Source organism: Epinephelus lanceolatus, chromosome 5 (assembly GCF_041903045.1).
Source record: "Epinephelus lanceolatus isolate andai-2023 chromosome 5, ASM4190304v1, whole genome shotgun sequence".
NCBI lineage: Eukaryota > Metazoa > Chordata > Actinopteri > Perciformes > Serranidae > Epinephelus > Epinephelus lanceolatus.
The window spans coordinates 14,555,222-14,581,196 of NC_135738.1; the positions used below are offsets into that span (position 1 = coordinate 14,555,222).

A 25,975-nucleotide genomic window follows, 5' to 3' on the forward strand; every position below is an offset into this window, starting at 1 on the left:
GCTCTGTTGATGCCGGACCAGCGCTTCTTCCTTCAGTCTGCCGTCTGCCTGTGAATTCAGTCTGTTCTCTGTGATTGGATCTCACACCGGTGCCGTGAATGCAGCACGAGGAGGAGGAGGGACATTATTAACAGACACAAGAGAGGCAAAGAAACACAACACACAGAGAGATGTCTGGGACCGCGAACACATCTGCGACCCTGCAGCCCGCAAAGATGAAAAAGGACGAATCTTTCCTCGGGAAATTAGGAGGAACCTTGGTGCGGAAGAAAAAGTCTAAAGAAGGTCAGTGATTTTTTTTTTTTTTTTTTTTTTTTGGTTTTCTTTGTTTTTCAACATTATAAAAGGCCTCTGTTTGTATTAGCTTGTTGGGGTTTCTGTCCATGGTGCTGCAATCACATGATGCGCTATTAAAATATTCTGCTCTGGGACACCACCGGCACTTTAATCATGCACTGCACACATGATTTATATGAATACATTTTTATCTTTTTGTGGTATAATCTTGTAATCTGGCTCAATGTTTCACTTGCATGCTCCTGATTAGTGTGTCATAACTGATTATAGGTTCATTCATTAACATATTTTGAGCCCTAGTGTAGACTTAATACTTCTCCAAGTGAGAGGCGAGACAAAGCACCCTGAGCAGCTCCACAGGCATTTACCATGAGGTAATGAACATAAATAGATCACACAGTCACACAGTGGTGACAGGATGTGGAGATAAAGGTGGCAAACAGCAGGACTGTGTTCACTGTGTTGTTCTGGATATCAAAAAATAGGCTTTAACTTATTGTCCTACTTTACCAGTTGTTGGTCAAACTATTTTCTGCCCTCCCACGGGCCAGACACTGTGTGGTCAGACAGACAGCTGCAAGGTTTAACGTCTGTGTGTGTGTGTGTGTGTGTGTGTGTGTGTGTGTGTGTGCTCACAGCCATGTGTTTGTAATCTCCATTAAAGGAGGTTCACCACCAGCAGGAGGAGGACAGAGACATATTAATTGTCTAGGAGCCTTATTGAATTCTATAATAGATAGATAGATAGATAGATAGATAGATTATCAATCCTGGGGGAAATTAAGGCACCCAGTAGCTTTTTACACAACCCATACATAAACGCAGATACATATGGATAGAGGACCAATGTAAGGTGATTACATTAAAGTGTAAGAGCATTGCAGAAGTGATGAAGGTGTTGCTATGGATTAAATATAGTTGTGTTTTAGACTGTTAGTTGGACAAAACAAGCAGTTTGTCACCTTCGTCTCTGGGCCACACACAACTTCTGTTTCTATTATTTTATAACCGCCACAATTAAAAGAAAGAAAAATCAACAGATAAATTGATAATGAAAATAATCATGAGTTGCAGCCCAAATAGATGTAACTGTCCCAGAGTGGGATAAGATGATTCTTTTTAACCTTAAAGCTGCTTTAGCAGTTAAACAGAGAAACCCACAGACAGCTCAGCTCAGTGAGTTAATTGGATGATATCTCGATTTTAATGAGGAAATGAGAATAATTGTCTTCCTGCTGCAGCTTGTGCTGAAAGCTTTACTGAAACCAGTGATAACAATTTAGTGTTGGTTCACATACCACAGTATAGAATCAACACAGACTAGCATTTCTCAGAACAATGTCCCAAAACTCTTAATAGCCCAGACGTTGTTTGAGTTTGCTGCTTTTATTTGTCCCTCTTGTAGTTATTGAATATATTTGGATTTTTGGCAGATTAGTCGAACAAAACAAGCAATTTGAAGACACCTCTTAGAGGTACAGGAAATATGATGTACAGGTTTTTTTACAGTGATCTTTCTAGTTTCTCAGACAGGAATGTGGAAGCTCATACAAGCCTTCAATAACTTGTAGACAAGTGTGTGGGAGGAAATTGTCCGTAGATAAGGGAAGAGAATATCTGCACGCTGTCTGATTACTTGCAGTAAAACTTTATTTAAATACACAGTTTCGTTTCTTAGACCTTTATTAGGTAAAATGAAGGAACAAAGAACATCCAAAACCACATATAAAAGACGTCTCCTCCTGAGGCGAATCGTCAGCCATGAACTGTCACTGCAAGAAGTCCCACAGTCTGTGTGTGTATTCAGTAGGGATGTGCGATGTTGGATTTTTTGCCAGTATCTGATATCCCGATATATAACAACTTATTTGGCCAATAACTGATACTGATATCAATATATCCACTTCTTTTCCCACGTAATTTTAGTGATCAAGTCCCTTCCATATTTGAATTAACATCGTACTATGCATGCACACTCGTACTCTTTCAATGTATGTAATTTAATTAATTGTACAAAATAAGAAAAAGAATGCGGGATTTTTTTTCTTTTGTTAGAGCTAGGCTAGTAGTTTCCCTGTACTTCCAGTATTTGTGCTAAGCTAGGCTAACCTCATCCTAGACCTATCTCTGTATTAGACATACAGAGATTTAACCGTCCCTCCTCTTGACTGGCCCTGGGGAACACCATTTCCCCAAATATCTTTACATCCTCTTCAGAGGTCTGCATTTCAAGACTGCCAGTACAGGTCACAAATGTTGTCCCATTATAAAGAATCCTACAAATACCTTTACTGTGTTTTTGCCCACAGTACCTCTGGCCCAGACTTTAGTGTAGGCAGAGGTAAAAATGGGGAAAGGCAAACCTGTGATCTCAGGCGTCTGTGACATTTTCTCGTGGTGCTTATACTGGATGTAATGAATGATACAACATGAAAGTGTAACTGTTCCTTTATTTGTCAGCCTCCAACGTACCTACAAAACCACCCAGTGGTTCCCAGACATTAATTTTGCTAATGTATGACTGTGCTGTAAGTCAGTGCAGCAGAGCGGGCTGAAAGGAAGCCCACTACAGTGTCAGTGTGTGTGTGCAGCTTGTTTGAGCGCACTGCCCCTGTGTGGTCAAAGTGGATTAAAGCCAAGATGATAAACTGGTTATTTTAAAGGTAGAAAGTCTCTGTGATTTTAGAATTGAAAGTCAGTATAACAGGAGACAAGTATGTGAGTTTGGTCTTTGGTAAAGCAGCCCAGCTTGTGGTCTCACATGCTGCTGCCGCTGCTGTTGTTGTGGTTTCTGTTACGTTTGGGTGTGGTGCTGTATATCTTTAAGAGGAACACCCAACACTGGAAAACTTGCTTCACACTTGCTGAATAATCAATACTAATGCAACTGTATTGTGCCTTAAAGAGAGGGACTTATGGTTTCTTAAGCTGTGTTGACACTCCCTAGCAACCACATGTGCTCCTTTTAGTAGTTATAAACATTCAAACCCTCCTCTTCTTCTGCTTGTATCAGAAATAGGATGAAAAGTGTTGCTTAAGGCTGTTTAGCAAGACGTAAACTAACATGTATAATTTACCAAGCCCAGATTCCTGCAATTACAGACCTAGTTTTCAAAGATACTGCACGGTCATGGCTCTTTGTGTATATCCTGATAAACTGAAAGGAAGTCTGCATCTCTCTGACAAGACACAGCTCCCTTTGTCAGCAACAGGCAGTACTGTAACAGTGAGAATTTAGTGGAGACAGAAAAAAAAGTTTTGCTTTATAAGGACCGAGAGGATGAACGTCAGGTCACATCCTCTCTCTATTATCTCAGGGTGAAGAGTGTATGCACTCTGATAATACAAAATATGACTTAAGTGCAGGATGGATGCTGATAATAGTAAGTCATCTGGTTATTGTTGTGTTGTTACTTTTTTAAACTAACTTCACCTGCTTGTTTTATTAATTAATGTATCAGGAATACATCCAAAAGGTAGTGAAACTTGAACCAACATTACTAGATTCAATATATAGTTTGATACTGTTGCTTTGTGTCTTTTGCTGTTTGCGATGCAGCACTGGTGATTTTTTTTTTAATTTAGCATCTTTAGGAAAATACTGTATAAATAATAAAAACATCCAAATCGCTTGTAAATTATATTGACTTAACATTTATGGTATTATTATTAGTTGCCGTTATCCAGGAAATCGCTGACATACTTTAAACATTTAAGAGTAGAGTTACTCCAAAAAAGGACAGAAACATATTTGCTATTTGATGCACCTGAACAGTCAAGTCAGTTTTTCTCTATTACAGCCGATATAGTGACTGATAATGTGGGTTACTGTTATTGTAACAAGAAATTGCAGCACAGAAATATCAAAGATGTATTTGAAAAACTGTAATATTACAGTTCCTTCACCAGAGAGCCTTGAATTTTTCAACTGTAAAATGTCCCACTTAGTACGTTTCTCAGTCATAATTTTTAAAAACTAAATTTAACAACATCTATAAGACTCTTAAAAAAGTTTGTGTATGTTATGATGTGCACTGAGTTTTATAAGAGGTATCTGGTTGCAGATATAAAGCTAACTATCAAAGAATTCACAAAAAAACTCAAGTATAGAGGACACCAGATTACTGCATACCATGTAAAACCTTTAATAACACCATAAGTTTGATCTAATTACACACAGTAATCAAATTATTAATGTTTAAAATGTACTAATTTATTGTGAAAAACATGCCGACATGTGTGAAAAGAACCAAACAAACAAGAAAACATTTGACAGTACATAAACTTCAATTTTATTGAGCGTGAAAAAAAAAAAAACATAACTGACATTAAGTTGACATTAAGTGTGAACCTGGCACTTTGAGGATTATTAAAGGAAGAAGAAGATATACTTTATCAATCCTGATATACACACAAGCCTGAAATACACACACATGCATAAACAGGACCTGTACAGTACATGCATTAAATGGAGAGATGTGCCTTGGACAGGCACCCCGAACAGTTGGTCAGTGTCTTGTTCAAGTGCACCTCGGCAGTGCCCAGGAGGTGAACTGGCGCCTCCCCAGCAACCAGTCTTCACTCCAATTAGTCCGTACTGGAATTTGGACTGGCGACCCTCTGATTCCAAAGCCAAGTCCCTATGGACAGAGCTACTGCCACCCCTAGTTACCCTGCGCAGAGTGGTGCACTAAAGTAGACTGAACACAGGTGACTCAATACATCTCCTGGGTGGAGGTCTGTGGTCCACTGAGCACATTTTCTATTCATTTATTTATTTACTTGAATTTTACTAAAGTTCAGTCAATTGTCTTTTTTTTTTGTCAAGTAATATCCTCATGTTATATAGGGGTGAGAATCACCAGAGGCCCCACGATACAATATTATTATGATACAATATTATTGTGATTTTAAACGTGTCGCGATATGCTGGGTATTGCAATATATTGTGATTTATTACCTTTTTTAAACTGTAAGTTACGTCCCCAAAGGCAAACTTTGTCAACATCTGTGTCATAATATAAAGTTTTCAGCAGCAGAATGTATGTAGTGGACTGAAAAAGCAATTGATTTTATTATTCTAGTAGGCCACCTAAAGTTGAATTTGTATTTGTAATATTAATAATTTATGTAATTAAAAACTCAAAACTTGGCACTGTGTGACGATACGATATGCTACACAAAAATATCTCGATACTCTGCTGTGTCGATTTTTTTTCCCCCACCCCTAATGTTTAAAGTTTTTTTCTGTGGTATTGTTTCTTTATTGAGACATTTAGGCAGGTATTGATCAAAGTCGTAATTTTGAAATCACAACAACACTAGTCGGTATCCAATTTCATTTACAGTCTAAACAGTTTTCGACTTCCGCTCTCCTTTGACTCTTGAATTGGATAAAAAAACAACAACACAAAAACAGTACAATAGTAGAAAAAGTAGAAGAATTGCAATATGGAGAAAAAGAGAATCACATCTTTGAGCAAATAAAGTACATAGCATGTAATAATAAGTAAATATCAGGTGTAATAAGTTAGAGAGTTAATATCTGCTGAAGGCCCCCTGTGGAACAGACTCAGTGACTCTGTCATCTCCCGGCTGCTGTTACTCACTGCTGCTTGTGTCGGTGTAAATAACCACAGCTATATTTAAGGTCCGGCCTGTCTTCTCCATACTGCTGCATTATTTATATCTTCCCCCAGTGCCACAGTGAAACCCCCCCCCCCCCCCCGAGAGCACTGGAACCAAACAAGACGAGGTCGATTTCAATCTGCTTTACGCTGTTGTTTATGATGCAGACTAATTATACTCGGAACATTTTTTATCTCCAAAGCAAAAATAAGTCTGACCATTTCTTGCTGTTGTTTTGTCCTCTTCCATAATGCTTTGCAAAAACCACCGAGGAGGTTTTTACGTGGATTTGTGCAACGCAGCCAGCGTAAGATTGACTGCAGGCTTTGATTTGTATTGAATTAGTGTAATTCTGTTAACAGGAATACAGCCGCTGCCTGATTGATTATCCGCTGCAGCAAAACATGTTAAAGGCTCCATTCACGTGTTCAGTTATTCTCCGAAAAAACAAGTCTCTTATATTGCTGTGAAATTACTAGATTGCAATTTAAACAGTCAATTACAAAATCCTGAACTGACACCACCAGGCTGCATGCATTTATACGGATATTAGATTCAAATTAAACGATATCCAGTCCACTCTGTACCTGTGAGAGGTCAGTGGAGTCTGTCCTGTGTCCAGAGCCTGATGCGTTCATGTCCAGTGTGGTCTTTCCTGTCCCACACACACACACACACACACACACACACACACACACCCCTCAGCGTCTCTTGTAACTGGACCGCAGATGTGGGGTGGAGGGCTGTGACAGAAATAAACACGTGATGACGCCCCTGCCACTGCTCAGTCCCACCGACTACGATTCACACACACATACACTCCTGCATTTTCTACCTTTGCCCACTGCCGTCGTCGTTGGGAATCAGGAGGTTTATAGTGGGGACATGGCGGGGCTGCTGTGTGGGACCAAGAGGAAGAAACAAGGTAAATGTGGTTCTGATTTTGGGCTTTGAGGAACTTGGAAGTGGAAATGGGGAAGCAGGACCTGTTACCTTAGTGCAACTGCAGGTTAATATCCAGCAATGTGTTGTGTCGGTTGTTGTAAGAGGTCATCGAGATGTAAGTAGTCACTGTGAAATGTCTCTTTAACTTAACAGAATTGAGTGTGAGGGTTGCTGTTGTATTTCTGGATCTACGAGTGGGAATATTTTTATTTCCATAAATCATTCTGCATAAATCTGCTCTAGCAAATTAATTATATGGTATAATGTGACCATTTTTCACTCACTTTTCACTTGACTGTGTGAAGTGCCAGCAGCAGTAATGCAGTCAGATAGATGCGAAGGGAGGAAGCAGCACAATTATGATGAAATGCAGCGAGCTTGCTCTGTAATTACAAAGCAAAGTGCTGATCTGTAGTGAGATTCAGCTCTTATGAGAGGGCTGAATCAGATAGGAAATCTATGGGGACCTCTCCTCCCCGGGGTTATTCTGAACATCCTCTCTTTGCACTGGCTTTGAAGTTGAGATTTTCTCCAGATTGTATCACAAACACACGGCTCTAGACTTCCCTTTATTATATTTTCAATCAGAAAAATGCATTTAATTTAAAAAAAAGGAGCTCAAAGTGCAGCCACTCTGAAGAGCAGAGTCAATGAAATGACAGATTTGAGACCATTGATTGCAGCCCGGCGTGTTGCAGGTCGTACAAATTGAAATGCTGGATGATAAAAGCAGCGTGGCCATTAAGAAGAAAAAGCCTTTTAATCCCTGGAGTGTCTCTGCAGTCAGAAGTGAACGCATCTCAGTGGAAAGTGATTGCACTGAAAGCCTTTCTCAAAGTGTGTGTCAGTGTTTGTTACTTTTTGTGTCTTGTTGTCACCTCGAATCAGCTTTAGTGTCCACAGTTTGAGACTAAATTCTCATTCTAAATGAAATACACTATAAAGTGCCAGTATGCAAAGTATAATAACTTTTGATGGCCACTTCTGCCCTGTAATGCAATCTGTAGTGGAAAAGACAGAGCGTCACATGGGTGGAGAAAAATTTAGGAAGTGACAGGCGTGTGACAGAGCAGTTTGCAGCTCAAAATCACTGGATAAACATTTTTCACCAACTGAAGATTCTGCAACTCACAACTTGACGACAGCGCACTCCTTACATAACATCTTCTCAGCACAGTATGGTACATCATGAGGTGTAAACAGATGGAATATACTTCATAATGTGGAATTGGGAGTCAAATTATTCTACCTAATTTAGTGATTGACAATCTGACTATCTGATTAATAGTGGCCAATAAATTATAGTCTTTGAGTTGTCCCTTTTCAGAGTGCAAAGTATGAGATAGAAAAGGTAAATTTATTTATATTAATTTGACTTTTTGAGTATGTTGAGTCCATTAAGGTCTGTAAACGTGCGATGCTATGATGCTTACACACATACAGAGAAAAGCTTCATCCAGCCTATTTTTTCCTTGTATTTTTTTTATGCTATTTCCGATTTTATGTATGATTACGTTATCTGTTTATTGACTAGTTGGCACCTGATCAGATGTAGCACTAATCTCTTTGTACAGTGACATTAAAGGGGTTTAATTTTATTCCATGTAGTAAATAATCTTGACATTTGAAAGAAAATGAGGATAAATACAAGAATATATACATATACACTTACTGTCCACTTTATTAGGTACACCTGTTCAGCTTCTCGTTAATGCAATGACTAATTGGCCAATCATGTGGCAGCAGCTCAATGCATTTAGGCATGAAGACATGGTCAAGACGACCTGCTGAAATTCAAACCGAGCATCAGAATGAGGAAGAAAGGTGATTTAAGTGAGCGTGGCGTGGTTGTTGGTGCCAGACGGGCTGGTTTGCATATTTCAGTAACTGCTGATCTACTGGGATTTTCACACACAACCATCTATAGGGTTTACAGAGGATGGAGCAGCAGTTCTCTGGGTGAGAGTACCTTGTTGATGCCAGAGGTCAGAGGAGAATGGCCAGACTGGTAGGAGGCCCCAGGGCAGACCCAGAGCATGCTGGAGGGATTACATATCTCATCTGGCCTGGGAGCGTCGCTGGGGAGAGGGAAGTCTGGGATGCTTTGCTTGACCTGCTGCTCCGGCGACCCGGCCCCGGATAAGTGGATAAAAATAGATGGATGGATGGATGGATGGATGGACAGTTTAAGATGTTATCATCCGTATGACAATAGGCCTGTAAATGTCTTAGTTTGAGCAGTTTACGTTTGTAAGGTAGTTGTGGAACTTTTCTTGTATGGAGCGTCTTCCATGATGAACACAACATGGCGCTGTTGGAGGGTTTTATAACTCACTTCCACTCCTCACTAGTTGGTTTGGGATGGCGCTCAGTATGGCGGACCCTTCGTCTGAAGGCAGAAATGGAGTGAGGGAGAGGGTGTAGGGCGTGGTTTGGGAAAGGCTGATGGTCACTTCTGACTCCAAAAAAAAACCAAGATGGCGACTGTCAAAATGCCAAACTCAAGGCTTCAAACCAATGGGTGACATCACAGTTGCTATGTTCACTCTTTTTTACAGTCCATGCTTCATACCCAACTGAGGCTGACTCAAGTGACATCACTTAATGCAATTTATCTGACTTCACAGCTCCCCATGCAGCCAGAAAAGGCTTTATACAACTTTTTAAAATATGAAGCAGTACTCATTAAGACCTGTTATCAGACTCTCATGTGTGAAATCAATGGAGTTCCCCTTTTCAGAATTAGAGAAACCTGTATAAATGTCAGGTTGTTGAGCTCTGACTGTTGCCGACACTAACAAGAGAAAGTGGTGGTGGAGTGACTGAAGTAGTGTCTGTAGAGGAGGAGCGGCCCACAAATTGACACCAAACTGACCCACACTTTGCCCACTAGGGGAATTTAAGGTGATTGTGTGCTGATATTGTTACCAGTGACTCTGAAGAGCTTTGTCTTTAGTGTCTTGTATTTCTGTCCCACAGTCTTTGCCTGCTTATCTCTGTCTCTTTACTCAGATAATTTAAATACAGTCAGTGTTATTTTCAGACTTTTTTTTCAGATAATCCCTCCAGTTATTTATGAGTAGGACTTTCAATCAAGCCTTTCAGTGTTGATTTGTTTTATTGACTTTGTCGTGCCTGTATTTTGTGTGTTGTTGTCTCCCTAGTGAGTGATCTTCAGGAGGAGGGGAAGAATGCCATCAACGCTCCCATGCTTCCCACAGGGACAGACATCCACCCAGAGGACACACTGCTGGGTATATAATCAAACATATGCACATCTCAACAACATCTCAACATTAATTCATGACTTGAGGTCGCAGCCTTGTTGATCCTACAGTTGCATTTCCAGTATGATCAACATCTTAAAACATCTGCAGCCCACTGTTAGAGGTTTCTGAGGCCACGGAGGACACTATGAATGTGTTGACACATGTTGAGTAATGGGGACTTTGACAGTGGAGGAGCAGGAAATGAAAGTGGGTGGAGGGGAGACGCCTCTGCCCTCAGTCACCGTGTGAATCATTGTTGACGTGAGGGTGATAAGAACATTGTATGTGTGTTTGTGGCTATAGATTTGTATTTATGGGAGATTAACAACATGGCGGCATCTAGTGGGGGAGACAAATATGCAGAAAGTGAAACAGGATATTTTAGTGTTACTGTTAACTATGCTGGTTGTTTTAATTTCTCTCACATTATCGTCATCAGAGGAAAATGCTGAGAGGATCATGTTAGACCCGACTTCACGGGAAAATCTTAAATTTAAAGATCTTCTGACGGTAGGCAGAGATCACACAAACATCACACCTCTTCAGCACAATCAACGCATAGAAGGAGAGAGTTTAACTGTAGGTCTTTGTGTCCAGGTCCTGATTGACTGGATCAACAGTGAGTTGGAGGAAGACAGGATCATAGTCAAAGACCTGGAGGAGGACTGTTACGATGGACAAGTGCTCCAGAAGTTATTTGGTGAGAAATTGGTTTCTTTGGCATCACAGCTCTCACAACATCTTTCTGTCCATAAAGCCGCTGCAAGCCTTTAGCTTGGCTTTGACCACCATGAAAATTCGCAGTATCATTTAGCTATTCATTCATTTTCCATAAACATATGCTGTTGGGGGTCACAGGGAGGCTGGAGCCTATCTCAGCTGGTACCAGGCTAGAGGCGGGGTACACCCTGAACAGGTCGCCAGACTGTCACAGGGCTGACACATAGAGACAGACAACCATTCACATTCACATTCACACCTGCGGACAATTTAGAGTCACCAATTAACCTGCATGTCTTTGGACTGTGAAAGGAAGCTGGAGTACCTGGAGAAAACCCACACTCACACAGGGAGAACATGCAAACTCCGCACAAAGGGACTCCCCCACCCCAGGGTTCAAGCCAGGAACCCTCTTGCTGTGAGGTGACAATGCTTACCACTGCATCACCGTGCCACCTCAGTCATTTTACAGCAGTTTAAAGTTGTATTTGCAGTCTGTTGCTCTAGTATAAAAAAGTTTTGTTTACGCATTTGGAATGTGACTCTTGACAATGGTAAATGACAGAAATGTTGCATTTTCAAAAAGGCTGCAACTAACAATTATATTCAGTGTTGATTAGTAATCTGTCAATTTCCTTGATTAATCCGTTAGTTGTTTGGTCTACAAAATGTCAGAAAACAGTGAAAAGTGTCGATCAGTGAATACCATATCCCCAAAGATATTCAGTTTACAGTCATAGAGGAGTAAAAACAGAAAGTGTTCACAGTTAAGAAGCTGGAATCAGGGAATTTTTTAAAAAGATACTCCACTGGATAATTTGATTACCATTGAGTTAGCGATTGATTTAATAGTTGACAACTGATTGATTAATCAAGTGATTGTTGTAGCTCAAATTTTCAATAAACTAAGTGCAGACAGTGAGCAGTATTCAGTCCTTCATTTTGCATGATTTCATTTCTCTGTGTGCCTTTGTGCCAGCTGTATATAGGACATGCCTTAATTAAGGGTACTGGCGGTAATGCAGTGGCAGCAGTGAATACCTTGCCTAAAGGTATAATCTTGAAATTAGCATTAAAACCTGCTTTGATAATGACTACAAGTAAACACAATTCACTCACAGCATTTCTTTCAGAGTTCAGAGATTAATGAGTTTTAATGAAAAGCTGTTGCTGGTTCATATATATCCAACTCATTTAATAACAGTTCAAAATGCTGATATTGGCACGTGATTGTTTTCTCCAGTGACCACTGTGATAAATGTGTGTTCACTAAGGTGCTGCTGAGTCCAGGAAAGCTTCAGTGTCTTTGGTCTGTTAGGAGCTTCCCCCTTGTGTCTGTTTTCTGTTACAGCAGGCTGAAAACACTCTCAGAGTGTTTAATCCTCCCCACCCTGCCAAAAAAAACTAAAAAAAAAGGCAGTTTTGGGTGTGTTTTAAATCAACTAAACTTTACAACACTTCACAGAAACCTCCGCCGCTGACTAGTGTTTTGGAGGTGTGACACAGACACACCACTGCACAAGTATAAATGTTCTCAACGGTGTAGGCAACGTGCGTAGGCTACAGTGTAGCGTCTGCTGCACAAGTACAAATCCCCCTTAAGGAGAAATTCAGACGCCATGGCTGGACCAGTTGGGAACCACTGCCCTAGACCCCCTGACAGAGGTTCGGGCTGAGCCCCAAATGTATGTCAGTCCTAGAAACGCCCCTGCGTGAACCTGACCTGTGTGGGGCTGCTGCGATGCTCTGTAGGTTGGACACAAGCATGTACTTTAGACAAAAGTGTCTGCCAACTGAATATAAAGTAATGTGTGACACTGCAATAGTAACAGTTATTTAAGTGGTAATATGTCGAACTTGTATCTGTAGGTTACAGAACTTTGTGTTACTTTGTGTTTTTGTCTTGTGCTCTAATTATCTCATGTATTTCTTACATGTTTTTCTCGTATGTAGATTCTTTAATTCTGTGTTTTTTGTGTGTGTGTAATCAAAGGAAAAACTCAGCTCCTCTCATTATCTCAACACTGACTGCTTTCTTTGCTCCCACTTATTGTCGTAAACACCAGCTAATTATTGCAGCCTGACAAACATGTGCGACAATAAAACATTTTGAACTAGCAAATTAATTTTACAAAAGCCAACTAATACAAAAGAGGACTTACAGTTGGTTGCATTATGTTGCTGAAGTGTCTTGAACAACAGCTAAAGCACGCAGCAGGAAACACTTTGCTAAGTGATGTGTGATTTCTTTATTTTTGTTCAGACCCCTTTTTAGTTCTTCGCACTCATTTAGCACTTTTGCTCTGTCTGTACTTTCGGTCTTTTATTGCATCAGTGCCTGTTTTAGATTTTCTTTTTTTTTTATCCGTGTTGCTTTCTCTTTTCTTTTTTTTTATAAATATTTGAACCCACATACATGAGAAATAAATCCTCTTTCTTGGTATTGCGTGCAGCAAAGAATTTTTGTTGTCTGCAGTTGTCACATTTGTACATTGTCAAGATCACCATGTCCTTGTTATCCAACGCACAAAACCCACGATGATACAGGCATGAAAAAATGTTTTTTTGTTGTGCACTTTTTGGATTTGAAGTCTTTCTGTAACTTTTGTCTTTCCTGTAAATGATGTTTTTTTTCAACAGTTGACCTAAATTAGATTTCTTCCCTTTTCTAATCTGTACACGAGTTCCTCTCATTTTTTTTAAGCCCAACAGGCCTGAAGCAAGCCTCCTATTTCTTGCTACAGTTCCCCTGTTCAGTACAGTACAATGCTTCATGATTGTGTGTATGGAAAGTCTCTCCCTGTGTGTTTGAGCTGATATCTTATCTCTGCTGTTTCTGTTGACAGAGAAGCTGTCAGGCAGGAAGCTGAACGTGGCCGAGGTGACTCAGTCAGAGATCGGCCAAAAGCAAAAGCTTCAGACGGTTTTGGAGGCCGTCAACGAACTGCTGAGGCCTCACGGCTGGACCATCGAGTGGAGTGTGGACTGTAAGTTTTACATAGACACCAGTGATTTGCTACTTATAGGTCCAATGTGTAAGATTTAGTGGGATTTAGTGGCATCTAGTGGTGAGGGATGTAAATAGCAACCAGCTGAAACTTCCTGTGATAAGAGTTCCTTCGGTGTTCATGGTTCAAGGTTTTACAGGGAGCTGAATTATCCACAGAGGTTTCTTCCTCTCTGAAACAAACGCACCAGGTGATTTAAACCAGTAAAAACACTGAATAAAGCAGTTTCACGTTACAAATCAGTGTTTCTCCAATGCAGTTCGGCTCGTCAGAGACAAGCTGTTAGCCCAACAACTGCTAATGTGTGCTCACCTTTTTTCTCTGAGTACAGTACTGCTATCAACAGTTCCATCTGGATGTTTTTTAAATGTAAATGTTCCATTCACAGGACCAAACAGCGTTGTCCCATCTGCCTCCATCATGTGACAAAGCCACTGTGGCCTTCATTGTCGCACTGGGTCAAAGGGCACCAGCAATTTTTTTAACATGTTATTTTTTCTGTGATTAATTAATCGAAATTAACGCGTTATTTTGATGGCCCTGGTAAAAACCTCAAGACCCTATCTAGAGCCAGTGTTTGGTTTGTCCATTCTGGGCTACTGTAGAAATATGGTGGTGCAACGAGGTGATCTCTGTAGTCAAGGATACATTCCCTATATAGATAAAAACGGCTCATTCTAAGCTAACGAAAACCCAACAACTCTTATTTTCAGGTGATTACACACGAAAGAAAACACTGTTAATATATTATATTATATTTCTGCCAATAGATCCCTCTAAATCTTACACACTGGACCTTTAAACTGGTACTCCAGCGAAATTTGGGAACTCACAAGAGACAGATTAAAATATTTCTGACCCCTAATATGGGTCTAGCTTCCAAATACTGCCTACATTGACCATAATGTAACTTATTAAGAACTCCTCCACAGCCACTGAAGACACTACACAACCTGAGCTTCTTGTGCAAAATTGCTGGAATGGCCCTTTAACACATAATCTTTTAATGTGCATAACAAATAGAAAGTACAGAATTTGAGAAGCTTTACAAACAGAAGGATTCCCCACTGGAGCTCACAGTTGGTTCATTCATGCCTCATTAATGGCTCATTCACAGCTTTCCCAGTTTTTATTCTGTCTCTCGAACAAAAAAATCACAGACTGTTACCTTTCATCTTCAGAAAATTGTTCACATCATTATGTTAGCTCACAGTGTGCAAAGCGCTGACATTCCTCTCTTATGATTCACTGATGCAGCTATTCATTCAAAGAACCTGGTGGCCATCGTCTACCTGCTGGTGGCTCTCGCGATGCACTTCCAGGCCCCCATCAGGCTGCCTGAGCATGTTTCTGTGCAGGTGGTGGTCGTCAAGGTAAAGTGGCTCATCAAGCTCACACAGGGTTGGCATTCATTATCGTTATGTGCAATGATGTAGGGATGGATACAGAGGTGTTGAACTGTATTTATTTATTTATTTAAGTTTTATTTAACCTGCACTGAGATTAAGAAACTCCTTTTTAAGATTAGCAGCAATAAAAATGAGTTACAGACAAACATCAAGATAATAGAAAATATACCTATAAATCAAAATTGAACAATAATGTGTATAAAATCACAAATATAATTTTAATACAATCATTCCTTTGTAGAAATTCTCTTAGTGGAACCATAAAACAATTTAAAAGCTTTCTTCCAAAACAATAATATAATGAAGCTAACACATTATAGTGACAGTTAGTTTATGGCTAAATATTTGTGATATCTTTCAGTATTTTTCTTTGTCTTGTCTGTACATGTAATTTCATCAATTCTAGTTATTTTCTCGTGTAGTAACTGAAGCATTTTGATTTTTGTTTGAGCAGAAACGAGAGGGAATCCTGCAGACTGCTCTTGTGACCAAGGAGCTGACGAGCACCACAGAGTAAGAGCTGATACTCCATAGCTGTATCCACAGTCGTCCTCTTTTTATATCAATGTTTTAATGTATTAAAAATCCAGTGTGTAAGATTTAGGGGTATCTATTGGCAGAAATGCTGCATTATATTTATAGCTATGTGTCTTTATAGGCTTTTTTTACACTTTCATGTCAGCCACCATAGTTCTCCTACATGCCTGGCACACAAGAGAAGTTCAGTTCTACAACCTCACCACTAGATGTGACTATATCCTAAATACTAGACTGTACTACGAAGCCAGTTCAACTTAGCCAGCATATCTTCTCGATATCTTGTTTGACAAACCCTAACACTGGACGTATGGGTAACTACAAAGCTGGTTATCAACTAGTTCTCTGGGCTTTTCTATCCAGCCAAGAGCACGTTCATGTGAAAGAGGCAGGGGAGCGACATCATCAGAACCATGAATGAAGTAGGCTGCTTCATATCATTTGAGATAAAACGGTACTTAAAGTGTTTTGGGACTGCGAGAAAGTAAAATGTCGATGTAATTTGTAATCTTATAATGGAAAATGTAGAAATATTGAAAATACTGTCCAAAAATTCACCACTGGCCAAGACTTAAATTACGTGTAGGTATCATTAAGCTATATGTGACATTAGTACAGAGTATTTTTTGCTATTTAGTTGGATGATGATGACTATGTTACGTGAACTGTTTTAAGTGATGCCTGACTGTTTCTGCTACTGAAGTAAAGGGAGAAAAAGTAGCCTAGATAATCACTGATGAGGTCTATCTGACTGAAATGTTTTATTTATAATAAAGGGAGCCAATTAACAGTGTGTAGATTATTTTACTAATTAATTATTATCTGTTTATTAGTTCTCATGCAGGGATGCAATCAGAGTGTAAAAGTAGCAGCACTGTCAGCTATCACTGTGGACGAAAATAAACTGCACAAGTTAAAATCCTGCTAAAATCATGTGTTTAGTGTTGTAAATGATCTCTCTGTTTGAAGCGCTGTATTAAAACCAGTGGAAATAGAGCCCTGGAAATATTAAATGACTCTGTGGCTCCCTTCTTTTACCTGAGACTCCAGAGTTTCGTTCATGGATACTTTTTTTTTGAGTGATCTGATTGGTCAGAGGTCGGTGTTGACAGGCTGTGATCCGATACTCTGAAGTTAACCTGTTGTGGAGCAGGTTAGCTGTTCAGCATAAGTTGCTGTGGTGATTTATCCCAGCAAAAAGAGAACCAGCTTTGTAGTGCTGAAAACCCAGAGTTAACCCTGAAGTTACCTCTCTAACTCCAAATCCTGCTTCATAGTACAGGCCTCAGGCATAGGCAACCTGTGGCTCTGGAGTCACATGTGGTTCTTTCGCCCCTCTCCAGTTAAAATTTTGTCAACTACATCTATGACCTGGCACCTTTTCTTTTAAATGTTGTTGAGGTCGTGTCTAAGTGAACCTCACTAGTGGTGGCTAGTTGTGAATCTCCCCAGTGAGGCTAGCTATGGACTCCAAATCCAAAAATGTAAAAGTCTCAGGGGAAAACAGAGACAGATTTATTTGCTTTCACCACCAATTCTTACCAAATGTTCATAAATAGCCCACTGCTGACCAGCTATGTTGTGCTAAAACATATTTATGAATGCTCATTAAGACCTGTTAGTAATGTTGATAGGCTTATTTTAGACGCAACAGTCTGTGTCACCTTCAATTTTTATTTAAAAATGGTTCTTCTTATAGTATAGATTGCTGACCCCTGCATTAGACCCCTAAGCATTAATGATGTATATAGGGTCCTTTAAAGTATTATTCAATAGTGTTTAAAGTTGTCTCTCTGTTTTTTTGTTTTTCAGAATGATGATGGGACGGTTCGGTGAGTCCTGGATACATATCATGTTACAGTATTATGGAAATGTCCCTGTACTTTTATTGTTTCTAAAGGAATAAGTGAACATTTTTTGGAAATGTCCTGTTCGCTTTCTTGCTGAGAGTCAGATGAGAAGATTGCTACTACTACTATAACATCTATTAATTAATAGCCTCTGGCTGTAGTTAGAGATAACTAAGACATAACATGTTAATTAGTGAGATTTAGAGGTGCTCTGGGTTTTTTTTAACCTTTGGACAGAGCCAGACTATCTGTTTCCACCTGTTCCCTGTCATTATGCTAAGCGAGGATAACTGCCTGTAGACACATATTTGTAGGGCACATGTGAGAGTGGTATTGATCGTCTTATCTTTTTGACACATTTGACATTTTCCAAAATGTCAAACTGTTCCTTTAAGTATTCATAACCTTTGATTTTATTCTTTTTGTTACAATAGAGAGGGACGCGTTTGACACTTTATTGGATCACGCACCTGACAAGCTCAACGTGGTGAAAACGGTACTCAAGACCTTTTCTTTGCATAATAATGGATAGTATAATCACTTCAGAATATTATGATTATTATTTTTAATTGTCTGTAAAATTAATAGTAGTCTGCTGATGATGTTTCCAGTCTCTCATCACCTTCGTGAACAAACACCTGAACAAGCTGAACCTGGAAGTTACTGAGCTTGAATCTCAGGTGAGCGATCTGATGGGTCTCAATCAATTATTAAAATTATCATTAGATGTTTTTATGTAACATATTTCCATCCTCTCATATTCCCTCTATTTGCACAATTTTATTTTCCAAATATGTATCATTCAATCTGACTTAATTATGCAGTTTAATATTGAATGCTATGTAAAGTTTCATTTGTGTGTGTGTGTGTGTGTGTGTGTGTGTGTGTGTGTGTGTGTGTGTGTGTGTGTGTGTGTGTGTGTGTGTGCGTGCAGTTTGCTGATGGTGTGTACCTGATACTGTTGATGGGGCTGCTAGAAGACTACTTTGTTCCTCTGTACAACTTCTTTCTCACCCCTGAGAGCTTTGAGCAGAAGGTGATTACACCCTCAATAAGTCGTTTAAATTAAGAAGATTTTTTTAATTACCTTATCAGTATGTTGAGTGTCCTTGTTGTGTCCCCTCAGGTCCATAATGTGGCGTTTGCCTTTGAGCTGATGCAGGACGGAGGCCTGAAGAAACCGAAAGCCAGACCAGAAGGTATTTTATAGACACACTGCATTATTACACGATTAGATAAAAGACATGTTCCCAAAGGATATTTAATGGAGACTGACTGAGATTATGATTCTAACAGGAGAACATTTTAAAAGGGTGTTATATGGTTCATGTTCTGCAGCAGCAGTCATGTGAAAGTAGTCCAGTAGATGGAGACCTTGCCTCACCCTCAAACTCTAATACAGGACAATAGGTGCTGAGTTTCAGCTTTGTTGTCCAGGTTCTATAATACAACATATACTGAAAGAGTCAAAATATGACTCACTGGCTTCTAATGGTTGTTGCTTTTATGATTAATTCACCATTAAGCAGTTTTCTCTGTTAATCACAGAGACTTGCATTTTGGTAACCCATTATCAGAGGTGCCATCGAGGGATGCAACTACCCCCCCTCCTCACAAAAATAATTTGAAGCCTCTGTATGGTGTTTTTAAACTTGAAAAGGCTTGTTCCCAGTAAAGGTTTTATGGCTTTATGGCTAAATTAAAGCAGCACATTTGTCTTTTTTAGGACAAATGAACAACTAGCCTATTTGAAGAACAATGAATCACCTAACACATATAGATACAGATATGTAACATATTAAAACACGATTGTTGTGGAACTCAAATTGTTTAAACGTACTGGTAGTAGCCTACACATATCAGATAATTAATAGGATTTAACTGGAAAATAAGAAACCAAAATATATCAGTAGGATTCCTTAACCTTCATATTGCCGTAGTTTTCAACTGGCCTATGTCTATGTATTTATTTTATTTAAAAGGAAGCATGCACAGATTAAAATTTAAACATCACCGTTTGATGCATGGTACCAGATTAATGCTTTAAGCCAGTGGTTCCCAACTGGTCCCACTACAGGGTCCAGATTTCTCCTTAGTCATTAATTCAAGGTCCACACAGTTTAAAATATTCAGCATCATACTTGCATTTGGCCATGCCATCGAGCTAGTTTGCTGTGTCTCTCAAGTAGCTGTCCTTTAGTCACTGACTCCACAGCAAGAAACGGCACCTCAAAATTAAAGCTCTGTGCCGGAAAATTCCCTGTAGTTAAAAATAAAGTGTTTTTTCACGTTTTTGTGTCACCCGCAACCCACTTTTGGACAGCGACTTACCAGTTGGGAACCACGGCTTAAGGCTAATTTGCATCTGTAGTCCCTTAGCAGTTCAAAACAAACTTCTGTGAAACCAAAGAGACAGCACAACAAACAATACAACGTTAAAACTTACTACAGTGTTATCTTTAAAACAATACAATACAAAATACAAAACTACACACAATAGTACATCCTAAGTCAACATGTCCTCATACATCATACATCAAATTCATATGATTAGAGCCCCACGAATGGCATCGTCATGTTGCGTACTTAACATAAAGTTATGTAGGTTAGGTTAAGGAAAAGAAACACTATTGGGCGTTGTCACACTACGTACTTCAGTTACATAGGTTAGGTTTAGGAAAATAAAACATGGTGACAATGTACCTTAAAGTAAAAGTTCACTTAGTTTCACACGGGACACAGTTACCAGTCTCCTGGGGGAAAGTCCTGTATTTTTTTGACCCAACCACGACAACCTGCCTCTTTAGACAAACTTTCTTCTTTACTCCAGTTCACAGCTGACATTTGGCGAGAGGCGGGGTACACCCTGGACAGGTCACCAGACTATCACAGGGCAGAGACAGACAACCATTCATGCTCACATTCACACCTACAGCCAGTTTAGAGTCACCGATTAACCTGCATGTCTTTGGACTGTGGGAGGAAGCCGGAGTACCCGGAGAAAACCCATGTTGACACGCGGAGAACATGCAAATTCTGCAAAGGGGGGCTCCCCCTCCCTGGGTTCAAACCAGGGGCATTTTGCTGTGAGGCAACAATGCTAACCACTAAACCACTGTGCCGCCCACCTTTAAGATTACGTGGCTTATATATGTATTTTGGTGCATTACTTTTCGTATGTACATGTGCGAGTAGTGCATGAGAACAGCCTGCAGAAATGTATGCTTGTCAAATAATTCAAGATTTTAAGGTCAGTGAGTAAATATATATATACTACAACAGCATTAAAGACTTCCCAAAATTCAGTTATCACTTTTGTTTTGGTGTGCCACCCCAAGACTTTCAGTGGCCCCGTCTGGCCAGCCCTATGAAACATTCCTGGGGGCACCACTTGCCCATTATATTCTGCACACCCTCTGTAGAGTTAGACATGCTATATTACAGAAATTGCTTCCAGTGTGATCTTACACGGCTGACTAATCACGAAAAAATGTAATCAGTATCTACGCCACTGAAACATTTAAATTAATACCAGGTACTAGCTGGTGGTCACTAAAGATGACACTGAAACGACAATACAGTAGATTTCTTGTTGTCATATGATTTTAATAGAACTGTTGACATGCTCTACGGTAACTGTAAAGTCAGAGCCATAACTATCAGCTCAAACAAGATATATTTAAGAATATTTATTTAACTGTACAGTATAATTCTGTCTTGTGTGTACTTATGTAATTCTCAGAGCTGCTTTAAATATTCATGTCTCGCTCCACATTCTTGTCCCATATTTCTCCATATTTCATACCCTACATTCCATATCCAGTTTTTAAATTATTTTCTCACATTATACTATTTAATGCATTGTGCATACTTTTGTTTTTTGCTCTTTGTTTAATTATTTCCTTTGGCTTAAACTGCTCTTTCAACATTAGTGGGGGTTTTTTCATGTCTGTATATGTTCTATTTTACTATGATTGTACTATGCACAGTCCTTGGAGACTGAAACTATAAGTGTTATACTGCACAGTTTTGTATGTGATTAATAAATAAGTGAATCTTGAATCAGTATGAGCTAGCTTTCAAAATGTGCAAATATTGTTTCTCTCCACACTGTATTAATGCAAATACTTTTCTATTCTTCAAACATTTTTCTTGACTAAATCAAAAAGGGGAAAAATATCTTACCAAAAACATCACAGTTTATGCAGTATTTGGACATTATTGCTATTATCTATCAGTTTATGAGCTCTGATTAGGATACGGTTTGCTGAGGTTTATTTATGCACATCTGCAGGTTCATTATAAATGAAAGTTAATGATATCAACGGTGTCATCCAAGCTAACAGGGAAATGCAGAGGATAAGGAGCTTAAGGCATCCTAGTTTAAATGGTGATACAATATGGCACCACTGTAACAAAATGGTGTCTTGCTTGAATCACTTAACAAAGACCTAGTTGTGATGAGAAATTACAATAAAGCACTTGTGTAGTACATCAGATGAACAGAACAGAAAGTACTTTTGTGCCTTTGAATCTCTCCCGGTAAGATGTAATACATCATATGATAATCATTTGCAAATTCTTGGGTGCTATTTTAAGCCCCATTTCATTTTCTAAAATTACAAATGACCTTTTGAAGATAAATAGTCCAACAGCAATCACAGAAAAAGCTCCTTTGCATTGTAAATATAATTTTATGGTGGCACAGTCCATTTATTTTGTGCTTCGGTGTTCCAAGGATCCAATTTTTCTCTTAATGCATTAGTTTTTGTGCGTGTCAAAGGTCTGATTTTTCTTCCTGCAACTCCTCAGAACAAGTTCAGCAATCTCTAATGATCCCTGCTGTCTCCATTTTCTTTTCCAGATGTTGTCAATCTGAACCTCAAGTCCACCCTCAGAGTCCTCTACAACCTCTTCACCAACTACAAAAACTCTGAGTGAACTTTTCCAGTTTTACCCCCTGATATTACTGTTGAACACTGCCCCTGTGCCTGCGCTGATATTATGCATTACACACTGGACACTGGAGAAGACCAACTGGGACTGAAAGACATCATTATGAGGGATTTAAAAAGACCCATGGGGAGAGGCCTGAAAAAAGGCTCTGAATGTTAGTATTTAATCTTCCCCAAATGTCAGTATTTATTTATTCCTTTCTTGAATGTTAAATGTAACCCAGGAAACCCTGTGACCTTTAGCCTGCATTTGAATACACAGCCGTCACAGAAAAATGAATGAGGGCAGAATGTTAAAACTGGAAAGCATTTGTGTGTTTAACTCCCCACTGCAGAATATTTAAGAAAGTTTGAAATGCTGTTATATATTATAGTATCTAAAACTGATTTGTGTAAATATTAAAAGAATAGTTTTAGGAAGTACACATATTCGCTTTCTTGCCAAGAATTCGATGAGAAGATTGATACCACAGTCATGGTTATGTATGCTAAATATTAAGCTATAACGTTGGAACCAGCAGCCAATTAGCTTAGCTTAGCATTAAGACTTCAAATGGGGAAAGTGCTAGTTTGGCTAATAGACTGGGTGACATCACGCATTGGTTTGTGGACTCCTGTTTTGAAGCCATTAACTTGACATTTTGGCCGTCGCCATCTGGATTTCTTTGAAGCCACAAGTGACTATGTTTACTTTAAACTGTAATAAAATGTAAATGGACGAGTTATATAAAAATTAACCCGCTGTACAGTTGTAATGAAGAGAGAAATTAGCTATAGAGACCAAAACTTTTTTTTTTTTTTGTACCAGGCTGTAAACATGTTTCTCCTGTTAAGTTAGGCATTTTAATATGGGTGTCTATGGAGACTGACTGCCTGCCTAAAGAGGTGATTAAAAAAGCTGTGGCTTTCGGCGCTTTTATGTTGCCTTCATTTTTCAGCCCCAGAGGTAGCCGCTTGGTCTGGCCCTGAAGATAACAAAATCGGCCTACCAACACCTGCAAGGCTCAAACATAACATTATGCTTTAGTCCATTTAAGAGAAAAGTACATAAACAAACAAATTGCTTATCAGATAGAAAGATTGTGGTACATATTTTATGCCCCCAAAATGCCATTTTTATGCAATTGAATCTACTGCTTAGAAAATGTAGATCACAGTATGGTGCACATTTTGCCTTTGGATTATAGACTAATCACATAGTGACAGAAGGAACCAACAAAATGTGTTATTTTAGCTTTCTTGGTCATTTTAACGATATTGTGTAGAAAAGAAAACTTATTTAGATTATTGGCTGCCCCTGTAGAAAGTGAAGCTTAATGAACACAAAGTTTTCTAGAGTCAAAAGCTGATGCTCAGTTATGCTAGTACCGTTAGCAAGAGTTTAGCTTGTTATGGGGAAAACAAATGGTAAACAGCATTTCTTTTACTTACAAATAACAGTGAAGGAAAAAACAATGACGTTAGCCTAAATGTAGTTTTAGTTTTAGCTAAAGCTAGCCATGGCTATATCACCAGCTAGCTTTGAAATGATGTAACGTTAGCTCTCTTTCTTCTTTAGCTGGCTATCTTGTGACATTTGCTCCCTTCAAATGGTGTTGTGTTTACCGGGTTAACGTTGTGTTGACATGAACACCGCCCCTCTCGTGGTATTTACGCAGTCCATCTAGAGTCAAAAGCTGAGATGGCAGTTAATGCTACTCTGTTATGCTAGTACCGTTAGCAAGAGTTCAGCTTGCTCCATCATGACTGGACTGGATTTCGGTCATTAAGTAATGTGGAAAACAAACAGTAAATAGCTTTTCCTTCACTTACAAATAACAACGAAGGAAAAAACAATAAGTAACATCATAGCTAAGGTGAGCCCTGGCTATATTACCAGCTAGCTTTGAAGTGATTTACATTAGCTCTCTTTCTTCTTTGTTTAGTTGGTTGTCTTATGAACATTTTCTTCCTTTCAAATGAAATTGTGTGTACTTTGTTCACGTTCAAGTGTCCATTGCGGTATTCACATGGTCTGTCTAGAGTCAAAAGATGAGATAGCAGTTAATGCTACTCTGCTATGCTAGTACCTTTAGCTTTGAAATGAAATAACGTTAGCCCTCTTTCCTCTCTGTTTAGTTGGCTATCTTGTGACATTTTCTCCCTGTAAATGGGGTAGTGTTTACTGTGTTCTAAGTGAATGCTTCCCTCTTAGGATAGTCACAACTTTGTAAATGGAAATTTTCTGAAAGCTCCGAGTTCACAAGATGTGTTTGCCCGTGGTTCAGATATAGTCAATTATGACTCTTTCTCTTATGAATTTTTGATCCATGGAGGGTTTATATTTGTAAAATTTTCTTCAAGCTGAGAAAAGTGATTAAAAAATCTGTGATGTCAACACACTTTAAAGTCTGTGAGCCAACAGCAGCATCCATGTTGCCATTACCTAGCAGCAGTGCTCTCACGACTTTAACACCAAGCATATCGTGCAGGCTACACGGCTTCCCATGTTGTATCCGCAAGCTCACAAGTTCAGTTTGAAGGCAGCTATTTTCATTTTTAGCTCTGTTTGGGAGTTACTGCAAAAAGATTTTTCACAGAAATTATACATTTCTATTTTCCTGTAGAGCAGAAAAGGTGTCGAAAAAGTCAGATTCTGGTCTTAACACAAGACCAAATACTTGTAGTTGCATTTAGTCTTTATAGAGCAGGGCTGTTTCTCCCTGCTTCTATCTTTATGCTAAGCTAAGCTAACCAACAGCTAGCTGTAGCTTCATATTTAATGGATTCATAGTACATGGCATCAATCTTCTGACATAACTCTTGACAAGAAAGTAAATAAGCATATTTCCCCAAGCTATTCCTTTAAGAAACTTGAAAAAGCTGTTTATTATATATTATATATGAGATATGAAAATGCTTTGTATATTATTCTCACTACAACTGCTTTATCTCGACAGCTGAAGGAACTTCTCTGTGCCTCGTTTACTCTGAACTATGCACACCACATTTCAAGCCATATAAGCTGATGCCTTAAGTACAGTGTGCTCTGTCCGTCCCGGAAGAGGCCCAGTCAGAGTATCTTCGGCCTTTCAGACGAGTCTCAGCGGAGACCGTGGACCTCACACTGTTCTCCTGTAGCGAAGTACGGCCCTGCAGTGCCACCTGAAGATCTGCTAAGATGCACAGTTCAGACTACTCATGCATTTCAGAGCCGGGGCTGAATTATTGAGAGTGGATGAGTCAATCTAAACCGCACTCGCGCTGGATGTCTCACCCCTGTGTGTTTTTTTTATTTATTTTCATCTTGCCTAACAAGAAATAAACGCCTGGAATCAAAAAGGAATGAGAATTTCATTTTGCCTCTTACTTGTGTGA

General features: G+C 39.2%; 1 protein-coding gene across 4 annotated transcripts; it reads left to right on the forward strand.

Moving 5' to 3' along the window:
• On the forward strand, positions 1-25,943 carry parvb (parvin, beta). 4 transcript variants are annotated; one of them, XR_013491590.1, is made up of 14 exons: positions 6,676-6,850; positions 10,035-10,124; positions 10,579-10,649; positions 10,737-10,839; positions 13,706-13,846; positions 15,125-15,240; positions 15,731-15,789; positions 17,626-17,645; positions 18,098-18,159; positions 18,275-18,343; positions 18,598-18,699; positions 18,790-18,862; positions 22,528-22,773; positions 25,558-25,943. XR_013491590.1 is itself a non-coding variant. In XM_033635100.2 (13 exons), the coding sequence occupies exons 1-13, from the start codon at positions 171-173 to the stop codon at positions 22,602-22,604; spliced, it is 1,098 nt and encodes a 365-aa protein (XP_033490991.2). In that variant the 5' UTR covers positions 1-170; the 3' UTR covers positions 22,605-25,943. The 4 variants fall into 4 exon arrangements, 3 of the variants coding, with proteins under 3 accessions (XP_033490991.2, XP_033490993.2, XP_033490992.2); XM_033635100.2 differs by lacking the exon at positions 6,676-6,850 and adding an exon at positions 1-285 and having other exon boundaries at positions 22,528-25,943; XM_033635102.2 differs by lacking the exon at positions 6,676-6,850 and adding an exon at positions 3,570-3,680 and having other exon boundaries at positions 22,528-25,943.
• The last annotated feature ends 32 nt before the right edge of the window (positions 25,944-25,975 follow it).

Bases quoted from the DNA above. Each gene is read 5' to 3' on its own strand.
- parvb (XM_033635101.2), top strand. From the start codon at position 6,691: ATGACGCCCCTGCCACTGCTCAGTCCCACCGACTACGATTCACACACA. The intron at 6,851-10,034 runs GTAAATGTGGTT...TTGTCTCCCTAG, and splicing joins GACCAAGAGGAAGAAACAAG to TGAGTGATCTTCAGGAGGAG. The intron at 18,344-18,597 runs GTGAGCGATCTG...GTGTGCGTGCAG, and splicing joins TTACTGAGCTTGAATCTCAG to TTTGCTGATGGTGTGTACCT.